General features: G+C 44.0%; 1 protein-coding gene across 1 annotated transcript; it reads right to left on the bottom strand.

The window, feature by feature from the left end:
• Positions 1–792: 792 nt before the first annotated feature.
• Positions 793–13,511, bottom strand: Arrdc4 (arrestin domain containing 4). Its single transcript, XM_006984417.4, has 8 exons — positions 13,067–13,511; positions 9,185–9,251; positions 8,811–8,958; positions 6,475–6,577; positions 5,501–5,757; positions 4,836–4,998; positions 3,737–3,891; positions 793–3,366 (listed from the first exon to the last, which is right to left on the bottom strand). The coding sequence occupies exons 1-8, from the start codon at positions 13,362–13,364 to the stop codon at positions 3,301–3,303; spliced, it is 1,257 nt and encodes a 418-aa protein (XP_006984479.1). The 5' UTR covers positions 13,365–13,511; the 3' UTR covers positions 793–3,300.
• Between the last annotated feature and the right edge of the window lie 10,835 nt (positions 13,512–24,346).

Here is a 24,346-nt window from a genome sequence, read left to right on the forward strand (position 1 = left end):
TCTCACAATGTGGGCCAGGCTCTAATGTTCTCCTCTCTAGGTTTTGGTAAACTCATTGGTAACTGGAGACTGTGTCATGTTTCCCAGTAGTGTCTGGCTTCGTCCTAAACTTTACAAGCCACCATTTCCAAAATACAAACTACAGAATCTTTAGTGGTAATCTTGTAAGATTTTCCTTATTATACATGACAAGTATTTCGATTTGCCAGGATGACATACATGGATGCAAAGATGCCGAGGACCAGTCATCTCACAGGTTAAAGCCAAGTGAATATAAACAAACAGGCTGCCTACTACTGCTTAGCAAATGTTAACTTCTCAGACGAAGGCCTTGGCAGGTTTCTTGAGATGAATTACCATTATATCTTCTTGGTAACATCAAGATTATATTCATGTGTATGCACATAAAAGGAGACCTTTGCTAGGTTAGCGTTGTCCATGACAGTCCACAGACCTGCTAACTCAGAGATTTGGGCCAAGCAAACACTAAATTGTGAATTGGACCTGATGTCATTTGGAATAAAGAAAATATTCACTCCTTGACTCATGTAGTTTATACTTTCTTAGTCTGTGACTTTTCTTCTTGGATTGCTAGGACCTGAGTTCCTTTGGAAATCTGTCCCCTGTGCACAGGACCAGAAGCCTCCAGGTTGAACCTTACTCTTGATCTCATGCATAAATAAATGACCTTAATAACAGCATTCTCTGTGTGGGTATTGATTTTCCTGAAGTCTATAATGACTTAACTCAGTCTTTGAAGTAAACACAGGAACAAAACTAGCCACTCAGATCTTCGGTATAACCATTTTATTAACAAAAGGAACCCATGGGGTTCAAACAAGAGTACAAAATACAATTTTTATTTTCCGCTTGGTTAAGTTATTACATTTTTAATAAAAATTTTAAAAAGCTAGTGAACTTATCAAAAACATAACCCTTGCCTACTGAGTTTCTTATTGTGCAAAACCAAAACAGAGAAAGTAAAATTCTGCCCAGGGAAGGAAAGATCTATGTGCACCAGAAGATACACACTTTTAATCTCAAACTTTGGGCATCAAAAAGAAAACCTTAAGGGCACTTTTCATTCTTCCAAACCTAAATGAGAGCAAGAGGGGACTAAACAGGCAAGTATTAGCAGCTAAAGTCTGATCTTCATTTGCAGGGTTTCCAATGTAGTTTTCTACATTCACATTATCCTGACTACAAGCGTCGGGCCAGGCAGACGCAGATCAAGTTGTGTCTCTGAGCGGTTCTCTTGAATGCCACTGTTGGCTCGGCTTCATTTCTGGGGGGGGGGGGGGGGATGGGGGACACACACTTCGATTTCTCTAAGCAAACTGACTGCAGTAGCTTTGCTACAGGGAGCCAACCTGTTCTGTTTTCTCTCTGTCCACACCGTCACTTTCTCCCCCTTGGTTTTGGTTTCATGGAGATGGACCACGTCTTGACAAAGCATGTAAACTACAGCCTGGAAGCCAAAAGACAGCGCATCATTTCTACCGTAAAACAAAAACAGTTTAGATAGTATTTGAACACCCACAACTGTTTGCACACAACAAAAAGACAAAAGAAATCTCTAACAACTAACATGAGAAATAAGGTTTGTGGTAATTCCCACACCACAATTACTGGCAATACCGTTTGGCATTTTAGACAGTGGCTTACAATGAAAATACATGTGTTTGACGTTAACATGACCACAGAAGAGAGAGGTATGCTCAAGAGGGGACAAGTACAATTTATCTAACATTGGTACAAAAACAGATGGCCCACTGACGTTTGAATGTAAAATTTAACCCTAGATGAATGTCTTTAAGTGAACTGGGTGACTGAAAAATAAATCCATCGCTCTGATGAACGCAGCACAACATTCTGCCTGGAAAGCACCAGGGTTTCTAGATCAAACCCTTAGGATTTGGCTGGTCCAGATCTTCACTGTGAGAATCTCCCTCCCACCTGGTGTCAGCAATGTTCTTAGTTCCTGGGACCAACAGATTGGAGGCAAAACAATTGAGCATGTGACCGTGAACAGGAGGGGAGGAGGCTGGTAAAGACATGGCTGACCCTGTCAGCAGCATCACAGTCCTGTAGGTCTGAATTATCCTGAGGCTCAATGACAACAAAATATTGCACCAAAACAATTAAAAAAAAAATCACAGTTTAAATGGAATTACTAACAAACTGGACTAAGAATGCACAGCATGGCCACTGCCATCCACCCACTGAAGCCACATCGCAGGAAGAGCTCAGGCACGTTCCCATCCTCTTTTGAGATGGGATTTCTTTTAAGATCTTGGGTGTTTGTACTTATTTCTATTTAATGCTAAGCTCATGGAATTTTCCCTTGGTCTTGTTTCAGATCAAGTGACAGGCTGGAAGGAGTCTGCCGACTGCATACAGCAGAAACCCCAAAGGTCAGTCAGGCCTGGAGTTCCGAGAGCAGGCCTGAGGAAGCCACCAGAGGTAGGATAAGGAAACACTTTGTTTTGTGTGGGTATCAGGTATCCTAAAGATGTCGTGCCTACCCCATCTTTTTCTAATATTCCCTAGGTAACGGAGGGATGGGGAACATCGAACATACACTCTGCAGAAGTTCTTACAGAGGGAGGAAGCGTGGCCTTTCACAACACACTCCATATGAGAACTCCTCTTTCCTTTCAATGTGGCAAGCTTTTAAGGAATCCCTTCTAGGCTTCCCGGTACTGTAGAGCCAATTTTCAAAGCACATTTTAACCTCCTCAGCAGAGTGGAACCACTGTCGCTTCCATCAGGATCTCCCATGACCATGGACTCCAGAAAGGATACTTTGAAGGACCTTGGTCCTTGCTGTGGTAACATAAGAAATCATGAGGACCCCTAAACCTGGGACCTCAATTCCACTGAAAGTAGACCACTTCCTCATTCACACTTACTTCCAAGCTGTCTTGTTCCCCCACATCAAGTCTTCCTACCAAGTCCGTAAGTTCCTAACTGTGTGAACCCTGGTCAGAGCACACTCCTGCAACCTTCCAATTCCTTAAGACTCCTCTCTCCAACAGTGCAGACAATCCTCCACTTCCTCTCCCATCACCAGGACTTCCGGTTTTTCAGTTCATATTTTCATCCACTTTGAAAGGGGACAACCGACTCCACCCTACAAACTTGTGTGACCACCCCATTAAAAAGTTCTCAAGCTCTTTCATTTCTGTTATCTTCACACTTGAAGTGCAAATGTTCTCAAGTTCACTTTCTCCTCCACCAAGGCAGGCGAAAGAACCGATATTCTAAGTTGGTAACAACACAGTGAATGCCGGGATCTCTTCAGAGAATGAAGGAAACAGGCGGCGGTGGCGGCGTCTCTTCGGCATCCCCAGGATGTGGATCAACCTGCAAGACAGGAAAGGGAGGGAGCTAATGGCTGAGGCGCCTTGGTTCTCCTACCTGCTTCTCATTGCATGACAGCTGTGAGTGGAAGTTGCTCAGCACCTGTGATCAAGTCCTCCACTGTCTGCTGAGGGCTCTATCTTTTGTGGCCAAATCAAACATCTTCAAGGCAATGCATGACACTGCATATGCACGCCACAGATCACAAGCTAAGTACCACAAAATGTGCTAAGTGGCTGTGATAATCTATCAACTGGGTAAGAACAAGTCTATGCGCATACTCAGCCAATTATGAGTCAGCAAAGGCACGTTAATGAATGGAGGGGAGCAAGCGATTGTCTGCAGACGGCTTAATGAGTCTAATTTTCTTTACCTCTGAATAAAGCGGTGGAGGCTGAAACCGGAATTCTTGTATGCAGGCAAACATAGAGTAGCAGGTTTCTCCCTCACAGTCAGGGGGCTGAGGGTACGGAGGAGTGTGTCGGGAGAATTCTTCCTCGGTTACCACATCGGCGTAATTTGGTGGTGCTGAAATAGAAATGGAGTTTGAGGTCAGAAATCCATGCAAACATGCCCTAATTAAGGTGTGTCTTCTCAACTCTTACAAAAGCAAGAGACTGAGCCAAACTGAAGATTCGGTGGCCATTACAAGAAAAGTTCCAGTCCCCTTAATACACAGCTACTAATGTCGATTACGTTCTATTTTCAATGAACATTTCTATTTTTTTTGATCTACATGTCACTATCTAGGTAAACAAGTATCTCTGAGCTATAGTTATAGGAAATATGTAACAGTCTATACGTCTATCTTAGCCATTTTTCATTGTTTTCATATTGTAAGTTAGTCTTAGGAGATGTACACTTCATTCCTGGGTTTGCCCCTGGCTTTGTGTCATGGCTAAAGCAGACGCTCATGGTTCCTTCTCCAGGGGGGATGTTATATAATTTAGTAGGATCAAACAACAGAGCAGTGGTGATGGTTCAACTTCACAGTCAACCTGACTGGACTTAGAATCACTCAGGGGACAGGACCCTGGCCATGTCTGTGAGGGAGTTTCCAGAGCCTGGACTGAAGAAGGCAGAACCACTTGGATGGGAGCAGCTTTGTCCCATGGGCCAGGGCCTCAGACTCAGGTAAGAGAGACAGGGTGCACTGAGCAGCACCCATCCCGCTCTGCTTCCAGACTGTGGATGCACTGTGGCCAGCTGCCTCGCAAGTCTGCAGCCACAGCTCAAACGTTTCCCACTGCCATCCTTCCCTGGACCCTCAGAACGGAAGTCAAATGAACCCTTCCTCCCCTGGGCGTCTTCTTGCTTGGCATTTGGTCACTGCCAAAAGACCGTGTACACACTAATGTGGGGGTGGGGGTGGGGGGGTTGGGGAGCGGGCATGCCAACACCTGCTCCTGTCATGTTCTGTTTGCAGCTGGTCTCTATCTAAAACGTCACTTTAGAAGACACAAATGCTTTACCTTCGGGCTGCTCGGGCAGGGCCAGTGCCAACCAGCTCATGTCCACACTGAACTGGCTTGTAATACTGCTGTTTCTGCGGCCAAAGCCACTGTATGGAATCGTACCAATAACTAAGGGTAGCTCCAGCATCAGTTTTTTAGCACCAGGAATGTGGATGTATACCTGGTAGGTACAAAAGAAAAGCATGTGTTGAGGGAAAGAAAAACACAGAGTTAGGGTAAACCGCGTGGGAACTAAGCTGATTCAACTTCCTTTTCATAGGAACAAATGCCTTTGTCTCCCACCACGCCACCCCAGGACAAATGTAAATTGTCCTAACTAAACAAAATGAACACACACTAACTGCAGGACAACCTTGTGATAGGGAACTGTGGCCTTCACGTGTTTCCCTGTAAGTTGACAGAGCTTGTAACAACCCTGGAAAACGACCTGTGCTTCAGTGTCACAAACACTCCTCACATCACCTCAGTTCCCTTAAGTTTATTTCATCAAATTCCCCTAGGTAGAGATTGATTTTTAGTAACAGAGAAGGCTCATCTTCATATACCAAAAGGTGCTAACATTTTCCCAAGCATTAAAGAGATGATTAGAGATAATATTTGCAATTGTATGGCTTCCTGATCTGTTTTCATGTATTTCTGATTGTTCGAGAAGCTTTGCTTACAGCTAAGGAATAGTCCACTCTGATAATGCAGCAATCCAGGATGGAGGGAGTAACAGGTGGAATTTTCAGCATCTTCCCGTTCCACGTGTCTGTACTTCCAGAACCAATGTGGTTTCCTCGAACGTTGGCAACCATGTGCCGGACTGTCTTTGTCTTTCCACTAGCCAGATAGGTCTGGGTTTGGAATATGGCTGCCTTAGGAACAATCAGGCGAGATGAACAATTCTCTATTTCTGCATAGATGGGAATAGCTTCTCCTGAAAAGAGAAGAGAAACAAGATGGACTTGGGGACATTTCAGAGCATTCCCAAGGCATTAGTGGACATTGTGACAGCCCAACACTGCTGAAGTCCTGGCTGGAAGCTTCTGTGAGAAATCTTAGGGAGAGGAATGGACATTTCGTGCAGAAGGCACTTTTATACCAATTGTACTATTCACTTTTCCAATGTAAAAATGTAACATTAACAAGCTTCAAGATATGTAAATAAGCAATATGCATAAATTAAGATAAGGTACATAAAGAAATGATGCAGTAGGAGGCTTACTAACAACCTCATGAGAGCCCAAGGAATGAAAACCTGCCCAACAGCGAGCAGAGCCTTTGCGGCTCAGGAATTCATAAGGCGAAGGTACAAACAACGATGGGCAGGCAAGTTAGTTCACAACATTGCACATCTACACCCTAATTCTCCAACAGCTCTGTATCTTCTTGCACAACATTAAAATAAAATGCCAACATTTCCCCACTCTCCCGAGTTTTATTTTGTTACTAAAGCAACAAGATTGGAGTCAGGAAAAAAAATGGGAGTTTTATTAAAGCCTGTTACACATGCCCTTAAAAATATGCAAATGTTAACTATATTTTAAAATACAAAGTACTTTATAGATTATAAAACTTACTGCTTTAAATCACTTAAGTCATCTAGTGAAATCAATGCGTCTTTCATTTGGACTGTTTCAAACATGCCGCTTACCATTACAGTAGCCCTTCCTTTCAATTTTCACACTCAGTGACACAGGGCCGGACGTGAAGAGCCAGCAGCCGACCATTTTCTCCCGCGTTTTCAGCATAGGAGTCTTGAAAGTTGCAAACAAAAGGACTTTAGTTAAACCACTCAAGAGAACATATAGCCCTTTAGAGAATAATTATAAAGAAATATCAATCTTTCTTATTCTCATGTGACACCAAGTGCTGAAACCTATTTCCCTCTTAGGAAAACGGTAGTGAGTTAGTTCTGAGATTCAAACTTGTGTGACATCATCCTGTTTTATCCCTGAGGTTATTGTGTTTCTAGGAAATGACACAACATCCTTTAGAAAAGCAATCAAGGGTCATATTCACACTTTAAGTATTCTAGAACTATCACTGTGTGTGTGGTAGGTATAGCATAGCACACGTACAAGTGTGTGTGGCGGGGGAGTGCACCCCCATGCCAGGGCATGCACAAGGCAAGGGAAAATGTCCAGAACTTGCCCCTATCACTCTCCATTTTTCTTTTTTGTTTGAGACATGGTCTCTCAGTGAATCTGAAGCTCACATTTTAATCTAGGCTGGTTGCCTGCCAGTGAGTCCCTGGGATGGACCGGCCTCTTTCCCCATCTCCTGAGGCTGTAGTCATGTGTGGCCACTCCCAGCCTGTGCATGGGTGCTGGCAATTGGAACTCAGGCTTTCTTGCCTTCACAGCGACACTCTTACCCCCGAGCCATCTTACTAGTATGACAGAATTATGTTTTAAGACAATGTAAAGATCGGGAGAAAGAAGCAACGAAACAAAAATCAACAATCGGAATGTTACACTGCTTGGCATATACCACACAGGATAAGTAAACAGTCTTTTTGTTTACTTCAGAACACGTATCAGACAGAACTTTCAAATGTTCTTAGACTAGTCTGGGGGCTTTAATGGTGTGTCCACCTATCCTGTGTCAGCAGACCTGAAAATGTGATGAGACACCTTATACCCCGCTACAGGATTCTAGTCTTCAAAGGAAGAAAAGCACTCAGCTGAGGCTTAAATGCTCTGTTTACAAGGCATGAAAACAAAAGCGTCCTGTAAGATACTGTTGCTGGTCATTTTTTTCTCTCTCTTTTAGAAATTAATAGTAAATGGGTCAAGGGTCTGTTTTTGACAAAAAACAAACCTCAACTTCCCACATGACCATGGCAATTTTAGAAATAGTTTTAAAATTCTACATATATATATATACATATACATATACATATATATATATATATATATATATATATATATATATATACACACACATACATACACACTACTAATGCACTTTTCCAAATGGAACTTAAGGAGCTGTTCAAGAGGGCGTGCCCCAGGGCAGTGCGGTTCAAGCATGGTGTGTCTGTCATCTGTTATCTCAAGGGGGAACATTTATTCTACTTCCTGTGAGAATAAGAACTAAAAAACTTTTAGCTGCTGGCTTTCCCCTTGTCTTTAAAAATATTAGCTAGAAAAAGAAGCATCCAATACTAAAAACACATCTTTGCCACATCAGTGTCAAGATGGGAAGTTTAGATTATCTCTGTATTATCTATGAAGTAAAAAATAACACCATTCATTCATATTTAAATGAAGACCCATTTGGTCCTATCAGCTTTCATGAAAATCGAAGGTATAATTTTATATTATTTTGATAATATGGGTGCAGATAAAAGAATGTAGCTCATTAGCTCCCATCTTGCCTATTCTGTTGTTCCTTATAGCCTGATCCTTCTTCCCAGCCTACAGTATTTCTGATGATTATTAGAAGTTCAATGCCTTAATGTGGCCAAATCTGTCATAAGGAAATGATAAGTGAAAGGCTCGTGGTGGTGGCAGCTGCACACACTTACTTAATGCTAGAAAATGACATGCAAAATGGAAGGATACATAGCATAATGGCCTGGGCTTCAATAACAGGCTGAGTGTGATTAATACTCTTTCGTAATTACCGTTCCTCAACCTGCTATTATTGGCGAATTCAGAATGCCACAGCCCTGCGAATGTGGCCGGGCTGGTAAAAGTAACCCTTCTCTGCTGTGCATTATTGTTATTAAGGCTTATTAATGCATTTCAAGCCTGTGTAACTTTTTGGCAAGAGCAGCCCTGAACAGCAGGGACATAATCAATAGTATTACCACACACAATTTGTAATTTGCCCAACCTAGAATCATATCTTTATAGTGAACGCCTATGGGTTACATTGTGTTTTCGGAACCAGCAGACAGCGACAGTGTAGCTCACCATTACCCTGACAAAATACAGACATCACTACTGAAAGGAAGGAGGGACAGAGCAAGGGAGAGCTTACCAATAAGGGTGGAGTGTTGACATCCACGTGACTGACAACCTGGAGCTCTCTTCTTATACTCTGGTCTGGTACTTGGGGTCGTTCCAAAACAGCCCTCACACAATACTGAATACTGCCATACTTCCCAGTAAACGACGTTGCCAACGGTCTGAAAGAAACCAAAGATATCGATTTATGAGCTTATTTTCAGCCAGACAGAGTCAGGAAAAGCACGCTTGAAACTGTGGATGAAGGTTGAAAAACCAAGAGTCAGCGTGGGAGTACAGGGAGGGCCCCACAGGGTTAGCAAGGGCATTTAGTGTTGGGGACACTGGGTGCTCGAATACAGGACACAAGGTAAGGGAGGGAAACAGACAACTTAAGGCTCCACTCACTCAGATGGAAGTTGAAAGCGAAAGGGAAACTCGTGTTTTCCAGGTTGCAACAAAGTGAGGCCTTCACCTGAAAGAGACCACAGTGGATTTTAACGAAGATCAGCTTCAAATCAGGAGTTTTCACAATCTAAGCCATGTATTTTTTTGTGCAGTACACTCCACAAGTTCTTAAAACAGATGGAGAGAACTAAATTTGAATTTGTCTTTTACGAAGAAACACACACACACACACACACACACACACACACACACACACACACACCCCACAAAATGATCAATTATATAATTACCGTAGAGTGCTACCTAGGGCCAAGAGTTCCAACATACATATACAGTATATGTAAATAAACACACATGTAGTGCATATTCATATATGTGTACACACACACACACACACACACACACACACACACACACACACACGCACGCACACACCTATGCACACACCTAGATGTTACTCTATGCTAACATGAGACATCAATATTTAACTGACAATATTTAATTGACAAGTTACATTTCTTTGTCTGTACTAAAATAATCATACTGTGTATTCTTTAGACTGAGATGGAAAACCTGGGACAGCATTAGTAATAGTTACACAGAAGACAGCCAAAGCAGCCAGAGTCAGCTCTTCACCCTTTAGCTCTCCTGGGATTAACAGGGTTTCTCAGTGGTGAAAGCAGGATTTTCCAAGCATGGCGTGGCCCCATCCCGTTCTTGTTAACGTCAGTCAACCACGCACAGGCTTGTTACGAGCAAACGCCAAAGTACAGGGATGGATGGTGTGAGACTAGAGGGACCACCAGCACCTGTGATGAATGTCCATAGTCAGTCTGTTTTACGTGGATCCAAAGTGGATCCTGTGGCTTCCACTCTGGTCAATGGCTCCCTACGGCACGTGACCGATTTTCCCTTTGATCTCAGACTTGAGGCTACATTGTGGGTGAAGGAAGTAAGGTGAAAAAGGATGGTAGACAACTTGGTGTGGAATTTGGTTTGTTACCTGACTTGATATTTCTGCTTCATGTGGTCAAAACCATTAATGAGGTGGGTTTCTTTGGTTTACTTAATTACCTGTATTACTCGGTATTTCAATCCTGCACTTTTAGAAAATAAAAATACATTCCTGGTCCAATGAGTGCCCTAAATCTATCTCTGGTTTTCAGTATGTACTACATTAAGGGGAAAGAAGGAACATGGATCCATTTCACATAGAAAGACATCGCAGGTAGGTGACTTGAAAGTAAAGGAACAGGGACAAGTCAGGACACAGGGTCCATAAAGTAGTGTGACACAGTGTGAGCCCAAGAGGTTCCCAACACGCAGGAGTGGTCACACAAGCATCAGGAGGGTCCCAGAAGAGCAACAGGACTGCAATCAAGGGCCACTCCTGTACCCCATCTTCTCCAAGAGGCTCAGGGGAACAGAGCTGAGATGGGGTCTGATTTGTGACCACTAGGTTATACACGGCAAAGTACATGCACTTGTTTAGAAATGTGGATTGCATGTGAATCCAACGTTTACTGGACTTAGGCTCAGGTGATAGAAGGACCGGTCCCTTCAGTCCTCAGAAGACCAGCTGGGGGAAAGGAGATGCGAGATCTGTACTCAAGAAGACTAGAGAGTGCTAAAATCCCACGACTTCTCACACGAACAACACTGGGCCTGGAGTCTGAGGATCCCAGCACAGATGAGTGTGGAGGGTTTAAATAAAGGGAACATCACGAGGAGGCAGGACAGGTATGTGGAGAAGAGAGTTGCCCAGCATATCACAAAGTGACAAGAGACACGAATGGGCTCCTCAGGAAACAGGTCCACACAGGAATGACAGAACTCCACAGGAGAAAATCAACTCGAGGAAGTAGATAATCACTGGAGGATCTGGAAAAATGTGCTTCCTTCTCTTCTCAATCCTTATGTTTAGTTAAAAGCATTCACAAGATGTCCAGTGCGGCCATTTCTGCTTCTCTTTTCTGGCTCCTTACTTCTACCTTGTCCTCTGAGGACTCAGTGCCATAGGGAGCAGCTGCATTCACTGGAGGGCTTCTCGTCAGAGCTCCTAAAGGAAGTGTTTCAGAAGCCTTGGGGTCTAGAGATGTTGCAGCGGGCAAGTGAGGGCCCGGTATGCGGTCACACTCTGGTGGGTGCCTGTGAACTGAAGCTAGCTCTCCACTTCGGTCCCTGGGTCTTTATCACAATCGGGTCTTAAAGACACGAAGCAGTTCAGCCATGCTGACAGTAAGTAGTTCAGTAAGAATATTAATTTTAGAGAATATTCTGGAAAGAGTTTTAAAAATAGATCTCAAGCCGGGCGGTGGTGGCGCACGCCTTTAATCCCAGCACTTGGGAGGCAGAGACAGGCGGATCTCTGTGAGTTCGAGGCCAGCCTGGGCTACCAAGTGAGTCCCAGGAAAGGCGCAAAGCTACACAGAGAGACCCTGTCTCGAAAAACCAAAAAAAAAAAAAAAAAGATCTCAATATTACATTTCCTAGGAGTCAACGTTTAGAAAAAAAAAAAAATCTCCTCGGGCCATTGAAGGATAGCTTGTTTATAGAGTTAATGGCTCTGAGAACCTATGTGTGAAGGTGCTACGTTCTTCCAAAGGGGAGGCATGTGGGGTGATGGTTTCCCCCCTTAACTAAAAGAAACACTGACTTTAAGTAAACTATAACCATTGCTAATATAGTCTAAGAAAACTGGAAACTGTCTAGAGTTAGAAATCCCATTTCCTTAGAACAAAGCTACAATATCTTACTTGTGATCCAAAAACCTATTACCCCAGATTTTACCAAAGTAATGCTCATTTCTCACCCTAGGTTCAATGCTTCGAATTTTGTCTCCATTTCCTCAGTAGTTATGGGCTCAGAGTCTGAATCTTGGACAAAAACCTGCTTACCTGTCTCTTCCATGGCCTTCCCTCCAGTCAGCCATCTTTAACATTCAAGTTGGCCGTTATTACCGGGAGAAAAAGACTCCTGGAATCCACAAGGAGGAAAGGACACGGAGGAAGGTAAGAGCTGCCACCTGCCACACCCCTTTATCCAAAAGGCAGCTCCTGTTAGTGGTACACATTTGAGGACTTAACTGTGGACATTGCACTTCTCCACGGGCGGCTAAGATAGAGTTAAGTTTTAAGCTCGCATTTGATAGGTCCAAGCTGATGAGGCACAGGTAAAGGCTTAGAGTAGTTTCCACTGTCAGTCAGAAGCCTGACTCACGGTTACTAGCATTTTCAAGATGAACAACAACAGCTGATGTCCCAAGCATTAGCCCAACATACATATGCATGGGCACTTATGGAAAACTCTGAGTGAACAGGAAGGTGTAATTCAGAAATCCCCAGATGGCACTGTCTCCAAAGGCCTTTCTGAAAGGGGAGAGAGGCAAGAGGAAGAGGAGGTACAGAAAGGGGCAGCTCTTAGACACAGGTTCCCCAGAGAGGGAATGCCTCCCTTGAACTACCCAAGTACCACTTCCCTCTCCCCAAGATCGAGTTTTCTGCAAATCATCCTGAACGGAGGCATGGAGGCCCATGAAACTCTGGGCACCACATAAAGGAACCTCACAGGTTCTGGTTCCACTGTCTATTGCCTCCAGGTCAGAAAGGACCCTAGAACCCAGACAGTCTAATCGCTGGTTCCCACGGCAACGACTCACTCCCCTCCAGGTCACTAGAAGATCCTAGGAGGCCAGGTGCAAAGGCACACCACCCCAAGGGTCTGGACTCTTCCTAGAAGCCAGGTAGGGGCACAGGCTTGGCCTCCTGCCCTCCATCCGTGACAGTACAGATGATTCCCCCTTCCAGAAGCTTCCCTCAACGTCACCCACCACCCAGAGGCGCGCCCCCTCCTGCCCCCTCCCTTGGAGATGCTCATGCTCACCAGCTGGGGCCTCGAGCAGGCTCAAGCGCAGGTTCAAGTATTCCACCTCCGAGGAGGCTGCTGGCGCGGCGCCACCGATGCAGACCCGGGCCCCCGCGCTCGGGCCCCAGGCAGAGGTGGCACGGCCCTGGGCCTCCAGACGCAGCCCGCGCAGGGCCACCGGCTCTGCAGCCTCCAGCAGCACGTGCCCAGCCACTGTCTCCCCGCTGGAGTAGCAGCCCTTGCTCTCGTCTTCGAACACCAGCCCCAGGCTCTTGACGCGGCCCCGGGGACCATCGGCTCCCGCATCGCCGCCCATCCCGCCAGGAGATGCGGCTCTGCCAGCGAGGTCGGCAGCGGCCCCGGGTTGGGGTAGCCGGCTCCGCGACGCTGCTGTCACGGGCGCCGGCCGCAAGCCCAGGGCCACCACGGCCGCGGAGCCCAGCCGGGTGAAACACCCGCACCGGGGCCCTGTCCCTTTAACACACCCCACCGGGACTGGAAAGGGGCCGGCCCCGCCCGCCCACGGCGCGCGCCCATAGGCCCGCGGCGAGACATGCTGCTTTCCCATTGGTTGCGCATGACCACTGAGTCATTTCATTGGCGGCCCCTCGCCGGGCTGAGCAGGACGGTGGTGCGTGATCAGGGCAGCTCCACCAATCGGGGGACAGCAGAGTGCACGTGCACAGGCAGTTTATTGGCGGGGGCAAGGCACAGTCCTGGGCCACGGACCAATAGTGAGGCAGTGCGCCCATGTGGACAGAGGATGGGAAACAATCTCTGTCAGGGAGGGGGCGGAACCGGGCTGCCCGGCGCTCTGGTGTCGGCCGTTGCTATGGTTACAGTGGGGGGCGGGCTTTCCAGCTAAGAGAGGCTGGAGTACAAGTCTCTGAGTTCGTACTAGAATGTGAACTTGTGGCTCAGCCCGCACTCTGTTTAAGATGACTTTTGCAACACGCCCAGTGAAAGGTTTCCTGGAAAATGGAGCGCAGCCGTCTTGCCTTAGGAACTTTAAAGCAGAGATTAGAATCTGCTAGCTTCCCTGATTCTGAGCCTGACCTCTATGGGTCTCGGAATTCCTGGACTAGGTGAGAGCAGACGTCTAGGAAGAATGCTGTAGTTCTAAAAGCCTTTGCCCTGAGGAGTTCTGTTCCCAGTCGCTGAAGTCCCTTCAGACTCAGCCTCTGATTCTTCCCACTTTAAATAAGGTCGTGGTTTTAAAACAGCACCTGCCACTCACTGGTGCTAATGTAAACAGCAGGACTTCATTTCTGACTGAATAATACTCCGTTTGATCTAATGATCACCTTATATACACTACAAAATGTACAAATACACTTTATGTACACTGTAAAATGTACAAATATTATGTCTGGAAAGAGATATACACCTGACACACAAGTGCCCCACCCAAGAGGATTTTGTCACCTCAGGATTATGGTCCTCGAACATGCCCAGCTGCCTCCCTGACATGTTCCTCAAGCATTGCAGCTCTTCTTGCTGGTTTCTTCAGATCTCGCCGTTCTAGATTTCCTTTGCTATCAAGCATGTTTCGGTAGCTGTAATTATTTGGCCATCATTTTGTAATCTTTTATATTCTCTCCTTGTCAAAATTCTAAGTTTGTAAACTGTGATAAAGGATTGATAATGGAAAATTAAAACTGAAGGATTTTTTTTTCCCAAGTGTATTTTTCAAAGACTTTAGAGGTGTCCTACTGTCCTCTTTTGAGGTTAGATTATCAACACGGAACTTTTTAATTGTATTTATTTATTCATATAATATTTTTATTAATTCTCGGAGAAGTCCAGACATGTGTGCAGTTTATTTTGCTCATATTCTACCCCCATTCCTCTCCTAACTCCTTCCAAATCCATACCCACCTTCACGTTCTTTCTAACTTCATGTCTTCTTTTCAGATTTTTTTAAATTTAATTTAAAATTTTATTTGCTGTTATGCATCTCATAGAGTTCAGTCTGTGCTGCTCATATGTACAAGCCAGGCCATCCTCCGGAACATGACTGACTACCAGCAGCCACACCATTAGAAGACTGTGACTTTAATAAGGTTTTAGAGAGTTCAAAGATCTCTCTCTCCCTCCCTCCCTTCCTCCCTCCCTCCCTCCCTCCCTGCCTCCCTCCCTCCCTCTCTCTTTTGGTTTTTCAAGACAAGGTTTCTCTGTGTGTAGCCCTGGATGTCCTGGAACTCGTTCACTAGACCAGGCTGGCCTTGAACTCACAGAGATCCACCTGCCTTTACCTCCGGAGTGCTGGGATTAAAGGCGTGCGTCACCACTGCCTGACAGAGCTCAAAGATTTATCTTTTCTCAAAGAAAGTGGAAAGGGTGGCAAATCCATCCCTGTTTAGCATCTGGAAATACCCTTGGGTTTCTGATAACCGTGTTTATGATGATCCTGGCTTGCTTTCCTTCATCTTAAACATGAATTTGTATGTTATTTACCACTTCAACTAGGGACAAAGACTTTGTTCTCATACGCTGTTTTTTAACCTTTGGTATCTAACACAGGAACATGCCATATGTGTTCAATAAAATGTGTGTTGACACACTGAATAGTGACTCACAATCCATGTAGTGTCACTGGTTCTGCAATAGAGGGATAGGATTGCACCTCTTACACAGGCTGCAGGAAGATGTTCTCTTCAAAACTAAGGGTCTAAGGCATGGGTGAAAGAGCAAGGGAAGTCTCAGAGTGATACAAGACAGAATTGCAGACAGGGCATCCTGTGCTCCAGAGACCAGGCTCTCTCTGTCAGTTTGCTTCTTTGTTTTGTTTAGCTTTGGCCATCCCATCAGAGATCTTTTGCAAAGGAGGCAAGCCCTCTCTCACTAAGTTACATCTCCAAACTTTAGGGTTTAGGGGCATGGTTTCACTAGGTAGATCTGAGCAGTCGAGAAGTCCAGATCTTCCTGTCTCTGTCTCCTGTAGCTAGAGTTTTCCTGCCTGGCCCACAGTCAGGACAAATCTCTCTCACCCGCCAGTCCCACAGCCACTCAGACCCAACCAAGTAAACACACAGAGACTTATATTGCTTACAAATTGTATGGCCCTGGCAGGCTTCCTTCTATCTAGTTGTTTTAGCTTTTTTTTTTTGCCGGGGGGGGGGGGGGGGCGGTTTCAAGACAGGGTTTCTCTGTGTAGCTTTGCGCCTTTCCTGGAACTCGCTTTGGAGACCAGACTGGCCTCGAACTCACAGAGATCAGCCTGCCTCTGCCTCCCAAGTGCTGGGATTAAAGGCATGCACCACCAATGCCTGGCTAGTTCTTATATCTTAAATTAACCCATTTCTATTAGTCTATAAGTTGCCACATGGCTTGTGGCTTACCAGTATCTGAACATCTGCTTGTCATGGTGGCCGCTCACAGCGTCTCTCTGCCTCAGTCTTCCTGTTCCCAGAATTCTCTTGTCTGCTTGTCCTGCCTATATTTCCTGCCTGGCTACTGGCCAATCAGTGTTTTATTTATTAACCAATCAGAGCAACACATTTAACATACAGAACATCCCACAGCAGTCTCCTAAGTGCTGGTTTTTATAAGCACGCACCCTTGTGCCAGTAATGATTTTAAACTATAGGCAGCAGAATGTGTGAGCAACAGTAGCTTAACAAATACATTTCTTGGGCTGGTGAGATGACTCAGCAGATGAAAGCACTTGCCACAAAGTGGGGCAATCTGAGTTTGATCTATAGGACCTACAGGATAGAGGAGAGAACTAGTCCTACAAATTGTCCTCTGAATTCCACATATGTGCCTTGGCATACACACACTCACACACAAATAAATGTGTGTGTGTGTGTGTGTGTGTGTGTGTGTGTGTGTGTGTGTTTTGCAGGTGATTACAGTTAAAAGATTGCATGAATCTCAGAAAAGACTTTGGACTTTAGATTTTTAAATAAGTTTGAGACTGTTATGGACTATGGGGAATTCTGAAGTTGGACTGAATGCATTTTTGCATTATAATGTGGCTATAAGCCTTTGGGGACCAGGGAGTGGAATGTGGTGGTTGGAAAGAAGAGGTGTGGCCTTGTTGGAGTAGGTTTGGCCTTGTTAGAGTAGGTGTGGCCTTGTTGGAGGAAATGTGTCACTATAGGGGTGGGATTTGAAGTTTCTTATGCTCAAGCTACTCCCAGTGTCAGACCACTTCCTGTTACCTGCAAGATGTAGGACTCTCAGCCACATCTCCAGCACCAGGTCTGCCTGCATGCTGCCATGCCCCACCATGATGATAATGGACTAAACCTCTGAACTGTAAGCCATTCTAGTTAAATATTTACCTTTTTAAGAAATGTCATGGTCGTGGTGTCTCTTCACAGTAATACAAACCCTAAGTTATATGTGTGTATGTGTGTGCATAACTTTATATCAAGTTCAGGGTAATGTACACACACACACACACACACACACACACACACACACACACATCTATAAAACCTCACAGACTTTACATCAAGCTCAGTGTAATAAATACTTTTAAATTGGGAACATAAGATGTTTTTGCACTTGTGTGCATGTGCTCATGTGAGTGCATATGTGTGTCACTGATATTTCTTTTGAGAAGTGTCTATCCTAGTCATTTGTCCTTTTATTGACCGGGTTATATTTTTTGTGCTCTGCTGTTTCAGTACTTTATATATTCTGGATATTAATCCCTGGCCAGCAGAATAACTAGCCAAGGCCACTGTATAGGCTGTCTATTTGCTTGAGTGATTGTGCCTTGTGCAGAAGCTTTTTAACAGCATGTGATTCTCACTGTCATTGATTTGTCAGAATTCTATTCAGAAAGATGTTGCTTATCTCTGTGTCTTGAAGAGTTTCCCATACAGTTTCTTCTAGTAGCATCCAAGTTTCAGGTTTATATTAAGATCTTTGATCGGTTTTGTGTTAAAAGTCTTTTCATCTTCTTGTGTCCTTTTCAGATTTTTTCTTGAATAATTTAATCTTTTCCTGAGGTCTCTGTCTTCCTTGGTTGCTTTTGCCCTCTGTATTTTATTGTCTTTTGAAAGCTACCGTGGGTGTTTACCTGATTTCTCTCTCTCGGCATGTTCATTATTGAGACACAGGAAGTACTGGGTTTTTTTGTATGCAGATTTTTTTCTCCTCTGAAAACATTTCTGAAAACATTTATCAGATCTAAGTGTTTCCTGCTTGTCATCTGAGGTCTGTTAAAGGCAGGTTCCTATCACCTGAAAACAGAGCTTTGACTCATTCTTTTCCAAGTTTTATCCCTTTCTTTCTTCCTCATGTGTTATTGCTGTGACCTGCCCTTGCACTAGGGAGAGATGACCCCACCCCTCATCACGGGCATGTGAAAGTTGGCATGGGCATTGGAGAACTGGCTCTGTCCTCGCCTGAGGTGGGCAGTCCCAATGGATCAGACTGACCAGCTCAGCTACCACCCAGACCCACAACCTTGGTCTTGAGTTGGCCCACTAACACCTAACCCATCTATGACCTACTGGAGCTCCTGAAGGGACTGTCCCTGCTGAACAATAGCTGCAGGGTCTCCCTTACTCAGGGAACAGCAGGATAGCTAAGAGGAGTTTCCCTGAGGGTCCAGTACTGATGTTATATCAGAGGCCACAGACTTTGACCAATGACTCACTGCAATGAACATTTGCGGGCGGGGCTGATTGAACAAAAGGGTATACTGTGTAATACACTGCAGCTCCCAATGCCACCAGGACAAATGAAGAGGTGGTTAAGGGGAGGGAAAGACGGAGGTATGAGGTTAGTTTTTTGTTTTTAATTAATTTGGGGGGGGGGCTTTCTTTTGTGGATGGACACTTCAGGGTTGAGGGGCAGATATGGACGGATTGGGAGGTGAGCAGGATTAGGATGCATGTTATGAAATTCCCAAGGAGTTAATAAAGAATTATTATTATTATTATTTTATTGTTTTTCAAGACAGGGTTTCTCTGTGTAGCAGCCCTGGCTGTCCTGAAACTTACTATGTAGACCAGGCTGGCCTCGAACTCACAGAGATTCACCTGCCTCTGCCTCCCAAGTGCTGGGATTAAAGGTGTGCACTACCACCGCCTGGCTACTTTTATTCTTAGTGATGGATGTTTATGTCTTATTTTTATCTTCTGCAATTATACATTTAATTATTTTTAATGCTTTATAATCTTCCTTCCTCTTTTTGGTGTTTAATACTAGAATGTTATTACCCTTTGATAGTTTCAAATAATTTCTGTATCAGAGATATTTGAAGGTAGATTTATAATTGCTTTTTCCTGTGATATTGAATACTATGATACTCAGGATCCTCTTAAATCTCCCAGAGAATGTCAGTGCTTTCGCTTTCACACACACAGAGTGCAGAAATATTCAGACTGTAGATTCTGTTTCACCTTGTGTAGTCAGGGGACCACGTCAACTCAGCTCTCAACTCTTCTGAATTCCTCCTGTGAGTCTGTCCACACAACAGCTCAGAGTGAGTCTGGGATTTTCGCTGGGTCAGATACAGGTCACACACAGCATTTGGAGTTCCCCTTCTTCATTTTTTTCCCTCTGAATGTTTCTGTGTCTGTTTTGGTTTCAGTTCTGTCGTTGTGGTAAAATACCCAGACACAAAGTAACGCAATGGAGAAAGGGTATATTTGAGTTCACAATTTCAAATTACAATGTTGTATTGTGGGACCCTCAAGTCAGCAGGAACTCGAACAGCTAGTCACATCATCCTGACCATTAAGAGCGGAGAGAGATGACTGCATCTGTGCTTGGTGTTCAGGTAACTTCCTCTACTTGTACACAGTTCATGGCCCAGCTCATAAAACGGTGTTGCTCACATTCAAGGTGAATCTTCCTATCTCAATTAACCCAATTAATAAAAACTCTTCTTCCCAGGGATGCCCACAGGCCAAGCTGATCTCATTTCTGTCTTAGTTACTGTTGTTGCATTTCTGTGAAGAGACATAATGACCAAGATGATTTTTACAAACCTGTCATTGAATTAGGGGCTTACTTAGAGTTATCTCACCACCACATTCCACCCTCTGGCCTCTGTAGTCTTGTAGCCATATAATAATGCAAAAGGCATTTAGTCTCAATTCAAAAGTCCTCGTAGTCTTTCATAGTCTCAGGCCTGCTTCAAAATCCAAAGTCCAAGTCTCTTATGAGACTCAAGGAAATCTCCTAAGTGTAATTTCAGGTGAAAGCAAAAACAAAAAGAAAATGACATACTTCCAACATATAATGGCACAGAATATACATTACCATTCCAGAGGGGAGGAAAAGAGGCACATTGAACAAATACTAGACCAAAGCAAGACTGAAAGCCATCAGGGCAAACTCCAGATTCTGCATCTCCAAGTCTCATGTTAAAGCTTCACCTCTACTGACCAGTGTTCCTGACACTGGAAGGTATGCTGCAGGCTTCTGGAGGAGAAAGGCACTTGTCACCATCTCCCAGCTAGAAACCTTGCAGCTTATAACAGAGACCCGGCTGCAAGAGATACTGACGGAATAGTGGCACATATGATATGGGAGTAACCAATCACTTTCTAATTGGATTCAAGGACCACTTCATGAAATGGATCCATCCCGGACACTACTAAAATGACGAAGAACCTGAGATCACGTAGGTCATGAGCCTAGGGGGAAACCCAGTTCTGCTAAAGGAGCACAGCAATGAAATGACACCGAATGACATTCTGCTATTCTGCAGGCCAGTGATTCACTCAACTCTCATCAGAGATGCTTTTTTTTTTAAGTCGATAGGAACTGACAGAGACTTGAAACCGGACAATGTGAAGAGAGTGAGACTTTGGAGTACTAGTCCTAAATGGAATGTCTTCATCAAAGTCTTCCCCTCAGAGTTCAAGGAACTATGTGGAAGAGGAAGTAAAAGGATTTTAAGGGCCAGTGGCAATGGATAAACACAAGGAAATAATGTCTTCCTGACACAAGGCTTATGCACACATGAATGCACAGAGGCCATGGCAGCATGCACAGGGCCTACACAGGTTCGAGCCAGACATGGTCCCTTCCCTGAGAGGGGGGTGTAGACATAAGCTCCCATCCCTAATTAAGAAGCAATCTATAATTGATACCTGCTGACAAAAGAAAAATCAGTTTTCTCCAATGGAATCTCACTGGGTATGTTTATTGCACCTTAGGGCAGGCCCCATGCCCAAGAGTAGCTGTCTAACAAAATAAACTCAATGATATTTTTGTAGATTTTGTCTCATTTTGCTGTATTTGATAATTTTTTTATCTTATTGGTCTTTTGCTTGCTTATTTTGATTTTTGTTTTATGGTGTTTTTCTTTGTACGTTTCTTTTTTTTTTTTTGTTTTTGCTTTTGTCTATGTGTGAGAAAATTATATGAGTAAGGAGGTAGGAATTATCTGGGATGAACTGGGGCAGGGGCATGATCAGAATATAGTGTGTGAATTATTTTTCTCAGAAAAAGTTGAAAAGACAAAACCCCGAAACAAACAAGCATGCCTCCTATATACATTTCCCCCCAGACACCAGTTTCCCTGTTTATCAGGGTGAAATAAGATTTCTCTCTGAGGTTTTTTTTCTGCACATGAGCTTTGAGATTCCCATGATGGGAACATCTTTGGATACAAGTTAAGAGATGAAAGAAAAAAAATCCTCCACAGAAATCACTCATGTAAATATCTAATCTTTAGATCTTTTTCTCTTGGTGCTCCAAGCCATGTAGTATTACCGCCAGTACTCAGATAATTGTTCCTTTGTTATGTAAGAATCTCGTGCACGGATACAATGTGTTTTGACCAAATTCACCTCTTAATTTCTTCCCTTTTAGCTTCTTCCTTATCCTCTCCACCACTCTCCCCACTCAACTTCATCTATTCTTTCATTTTAAACCCATTGAGACCAGTTAGTGTTGCTAATGTGTGTATGAGTGTAGGACCATCTGCTGGAGCGTGGGTCGTCTTTCAGGGGCCACATCCCTGAAGAAAAAAATGTCTCTTCTGCTCAGCAGCCATCAACTTCCAACAGTTGCTAAACTATATCATTTTTTGTGGCTTTTTCCTTCGCCCATGATGTAATTTTATCTAGCTCGATCTTGTGCAAGCCTTGTGCATTCAGCCACAGACACAGTAAGTTCATGTGTGCCACAGCCTAGTGATGTGCAGGAAAAGACTGTTTTGGGTACCTCTTCCCACAATGATCTCTAAGTACTGGGAAGAAGGGATTAGATATAGATGTCCCATTCAGGGTTGATTACTCTATACTCTCTGCACATTTACCAGTTGTGGTTTTTATATTAATTGCCATCTACAGTTAAAAAAAAACCAAAAGAAGATACTCTGATTGTACTGAAAGATACAATAATCTGTGGGTATAAAGATATGCACTTATGGGGCTTTAAAATATGTGTCCATTTAGCAGGATACTCTAGGGCCTATGACCTAGCCAGCTTTGAATTCTTGGTCCAATTATCATTGCCAGGTATGAGTTTTGTCTTGTGGAGTGTCCCTTAAATCCAATCATAAAGTGGTTGCTTATTCTCATTATGTTTATGCCATTCTTACACCAGCGGGCTTGTCTTGCTAGGCTGGTCCTTGTAGCACAGAGGACTCACCGTTTGGAAAGACTGCTGAATACTTTTTACCATGGTAATACGCACAGCACTGTAAAAGCTGGCCAGTAGGGATGAAGCTTCTAGATCAGCAGCAGCTTGATTTCTACATGCCCATTAACTCAAGTATTTGGATTTTTAGCCATCAGGTCTAACCATCGGTAACCAAGCAGAATGGCAATATCCTGTAATGTTTTGGGTGCTCCATGGGAACTCACTCATGAAAATTGTTACCCTGGGCCTGGCCCTGGGTGTTGTATTTAATAGCCTATAATGTCTGAGAGATGCATTGTCCCTCACTCCCTGTTATAGGGGAATTCCATTTGAACTGTTTTTGTATATGTATGTGCATGTATCTGTGTCTGTGTGTGTTAGGAAGTTTCTGTAGCAGTAGGTTTTTATACTTCATTTTCAGATATTTTTAGTTTTATTATCCCTCCAAATACTCTTCTACTCTGCCCTTCAGTTACCCACACAACTTAGCTGTCCCCTCCCCCACTCTATCTACTCTCCTCCTTCACACCACCTGCTTTCTATCAGTTGTAGTGTCTTGGAGAAATATGCTGCAATGTTTTGACTCCATACTACTTGTACCAGAAGTCCCAACTTATCTTTGCTGATCCTTCAGGTCTTGCACAGGTAACTAAATTCCTCCATAAGTATCAGTACTTACTATTTTTAGACAGTGAAAATATTCATCTTGATTCAACTAGTGTATGTCTGTGGCTCTTTCTTATGGGACTCTCTCTACATACTTGCTAATGTTTAAAAATTACAGATGACAAGTGAATTTTTGTTTTGTAATTTCACATTTGGGAATAAGATGCATCTTATCTAAGTAATTATCTTTAGAACAAGAATTAACCTTTATGACATACCCGTTGTACCACAGACAAGATGTTCCGTATGTACCATCCCAGTGGCACCCACAGAAACTCTGTGAAGGGGCATATTGGCAACAAAATTCAAAATTGTCTATAAAAGCTCAACATGATGGAACATATGCCTTTCTTTCACAACCAAGAAGTGGTGGGGCAAAGACAAAAACTCCAAAATGTGATGTCCTCTTTTCTCTCTGCTTTATTCGAGATTAAATGAGAAAGAAGAAGGAAGGAGAGAACGAAAGAAGGAAGATGGGGCCCAGAGAAGAGGCTCGGTTGTTCAGAGCACTGGCTACTCTGTCAGAAGACCCACATTTGATTCCCAGCACCCACAAGCTGGCTCACAATGGGATCTGTAACTCCAGTCCAAGAAGAGCCAATGCCCTCCTTATGACTTCTTCTGGCACTGCACACACATGGTGCCCAGATGCTTATGCGGACAAAACACTCATAGACATAAAATAAAATCTTTTAAAAGAATGAGGAAGATTAATTTAATTTCATAAGTGGAATGAGGTGATGCTCACCAAGCTCCCTGTAGCCACCATGGTTGGATATATTCACTACTGACCTGGGGCTGCTTCAACCTGGGAACCCTGCACTAATCATAGCCAGCACTGTGTTGAGCACCCCGCATATTCATGTGGGTAGGTTTCCCCTCCATTCTCTCCTGAAGATGACTTGTGGAAGCAAGGAGGAAAAACTAAAAATGAACTTTCCTACTGGATGGGGAGTATGAATCCAGAGAGAGTAAGGGAAGTGGCAACTTAATTAAGAAATGAAACAACCAATACAGCCCCATAAACCCCCACAATTCTGAAGAAAAATTTTATTCTGATCTCCCCAT

Source organism: Peromyscus maniculatus, chromosome 1, assembly GCF_049852395.1.
Source record: "Peromyscus maniculatus bairdii isolate BWxNUB_F1_BW_parent chromosome 1, HU_Pman_BW_mat_3.1, whole genome shotgun sequence".
Lineage (NCBI taxonomy): Eukaryota > Metazoa > Chordata > Mammalia > Rodentia > Cricetidae > Peromyscus > Peromyscus maniculatus.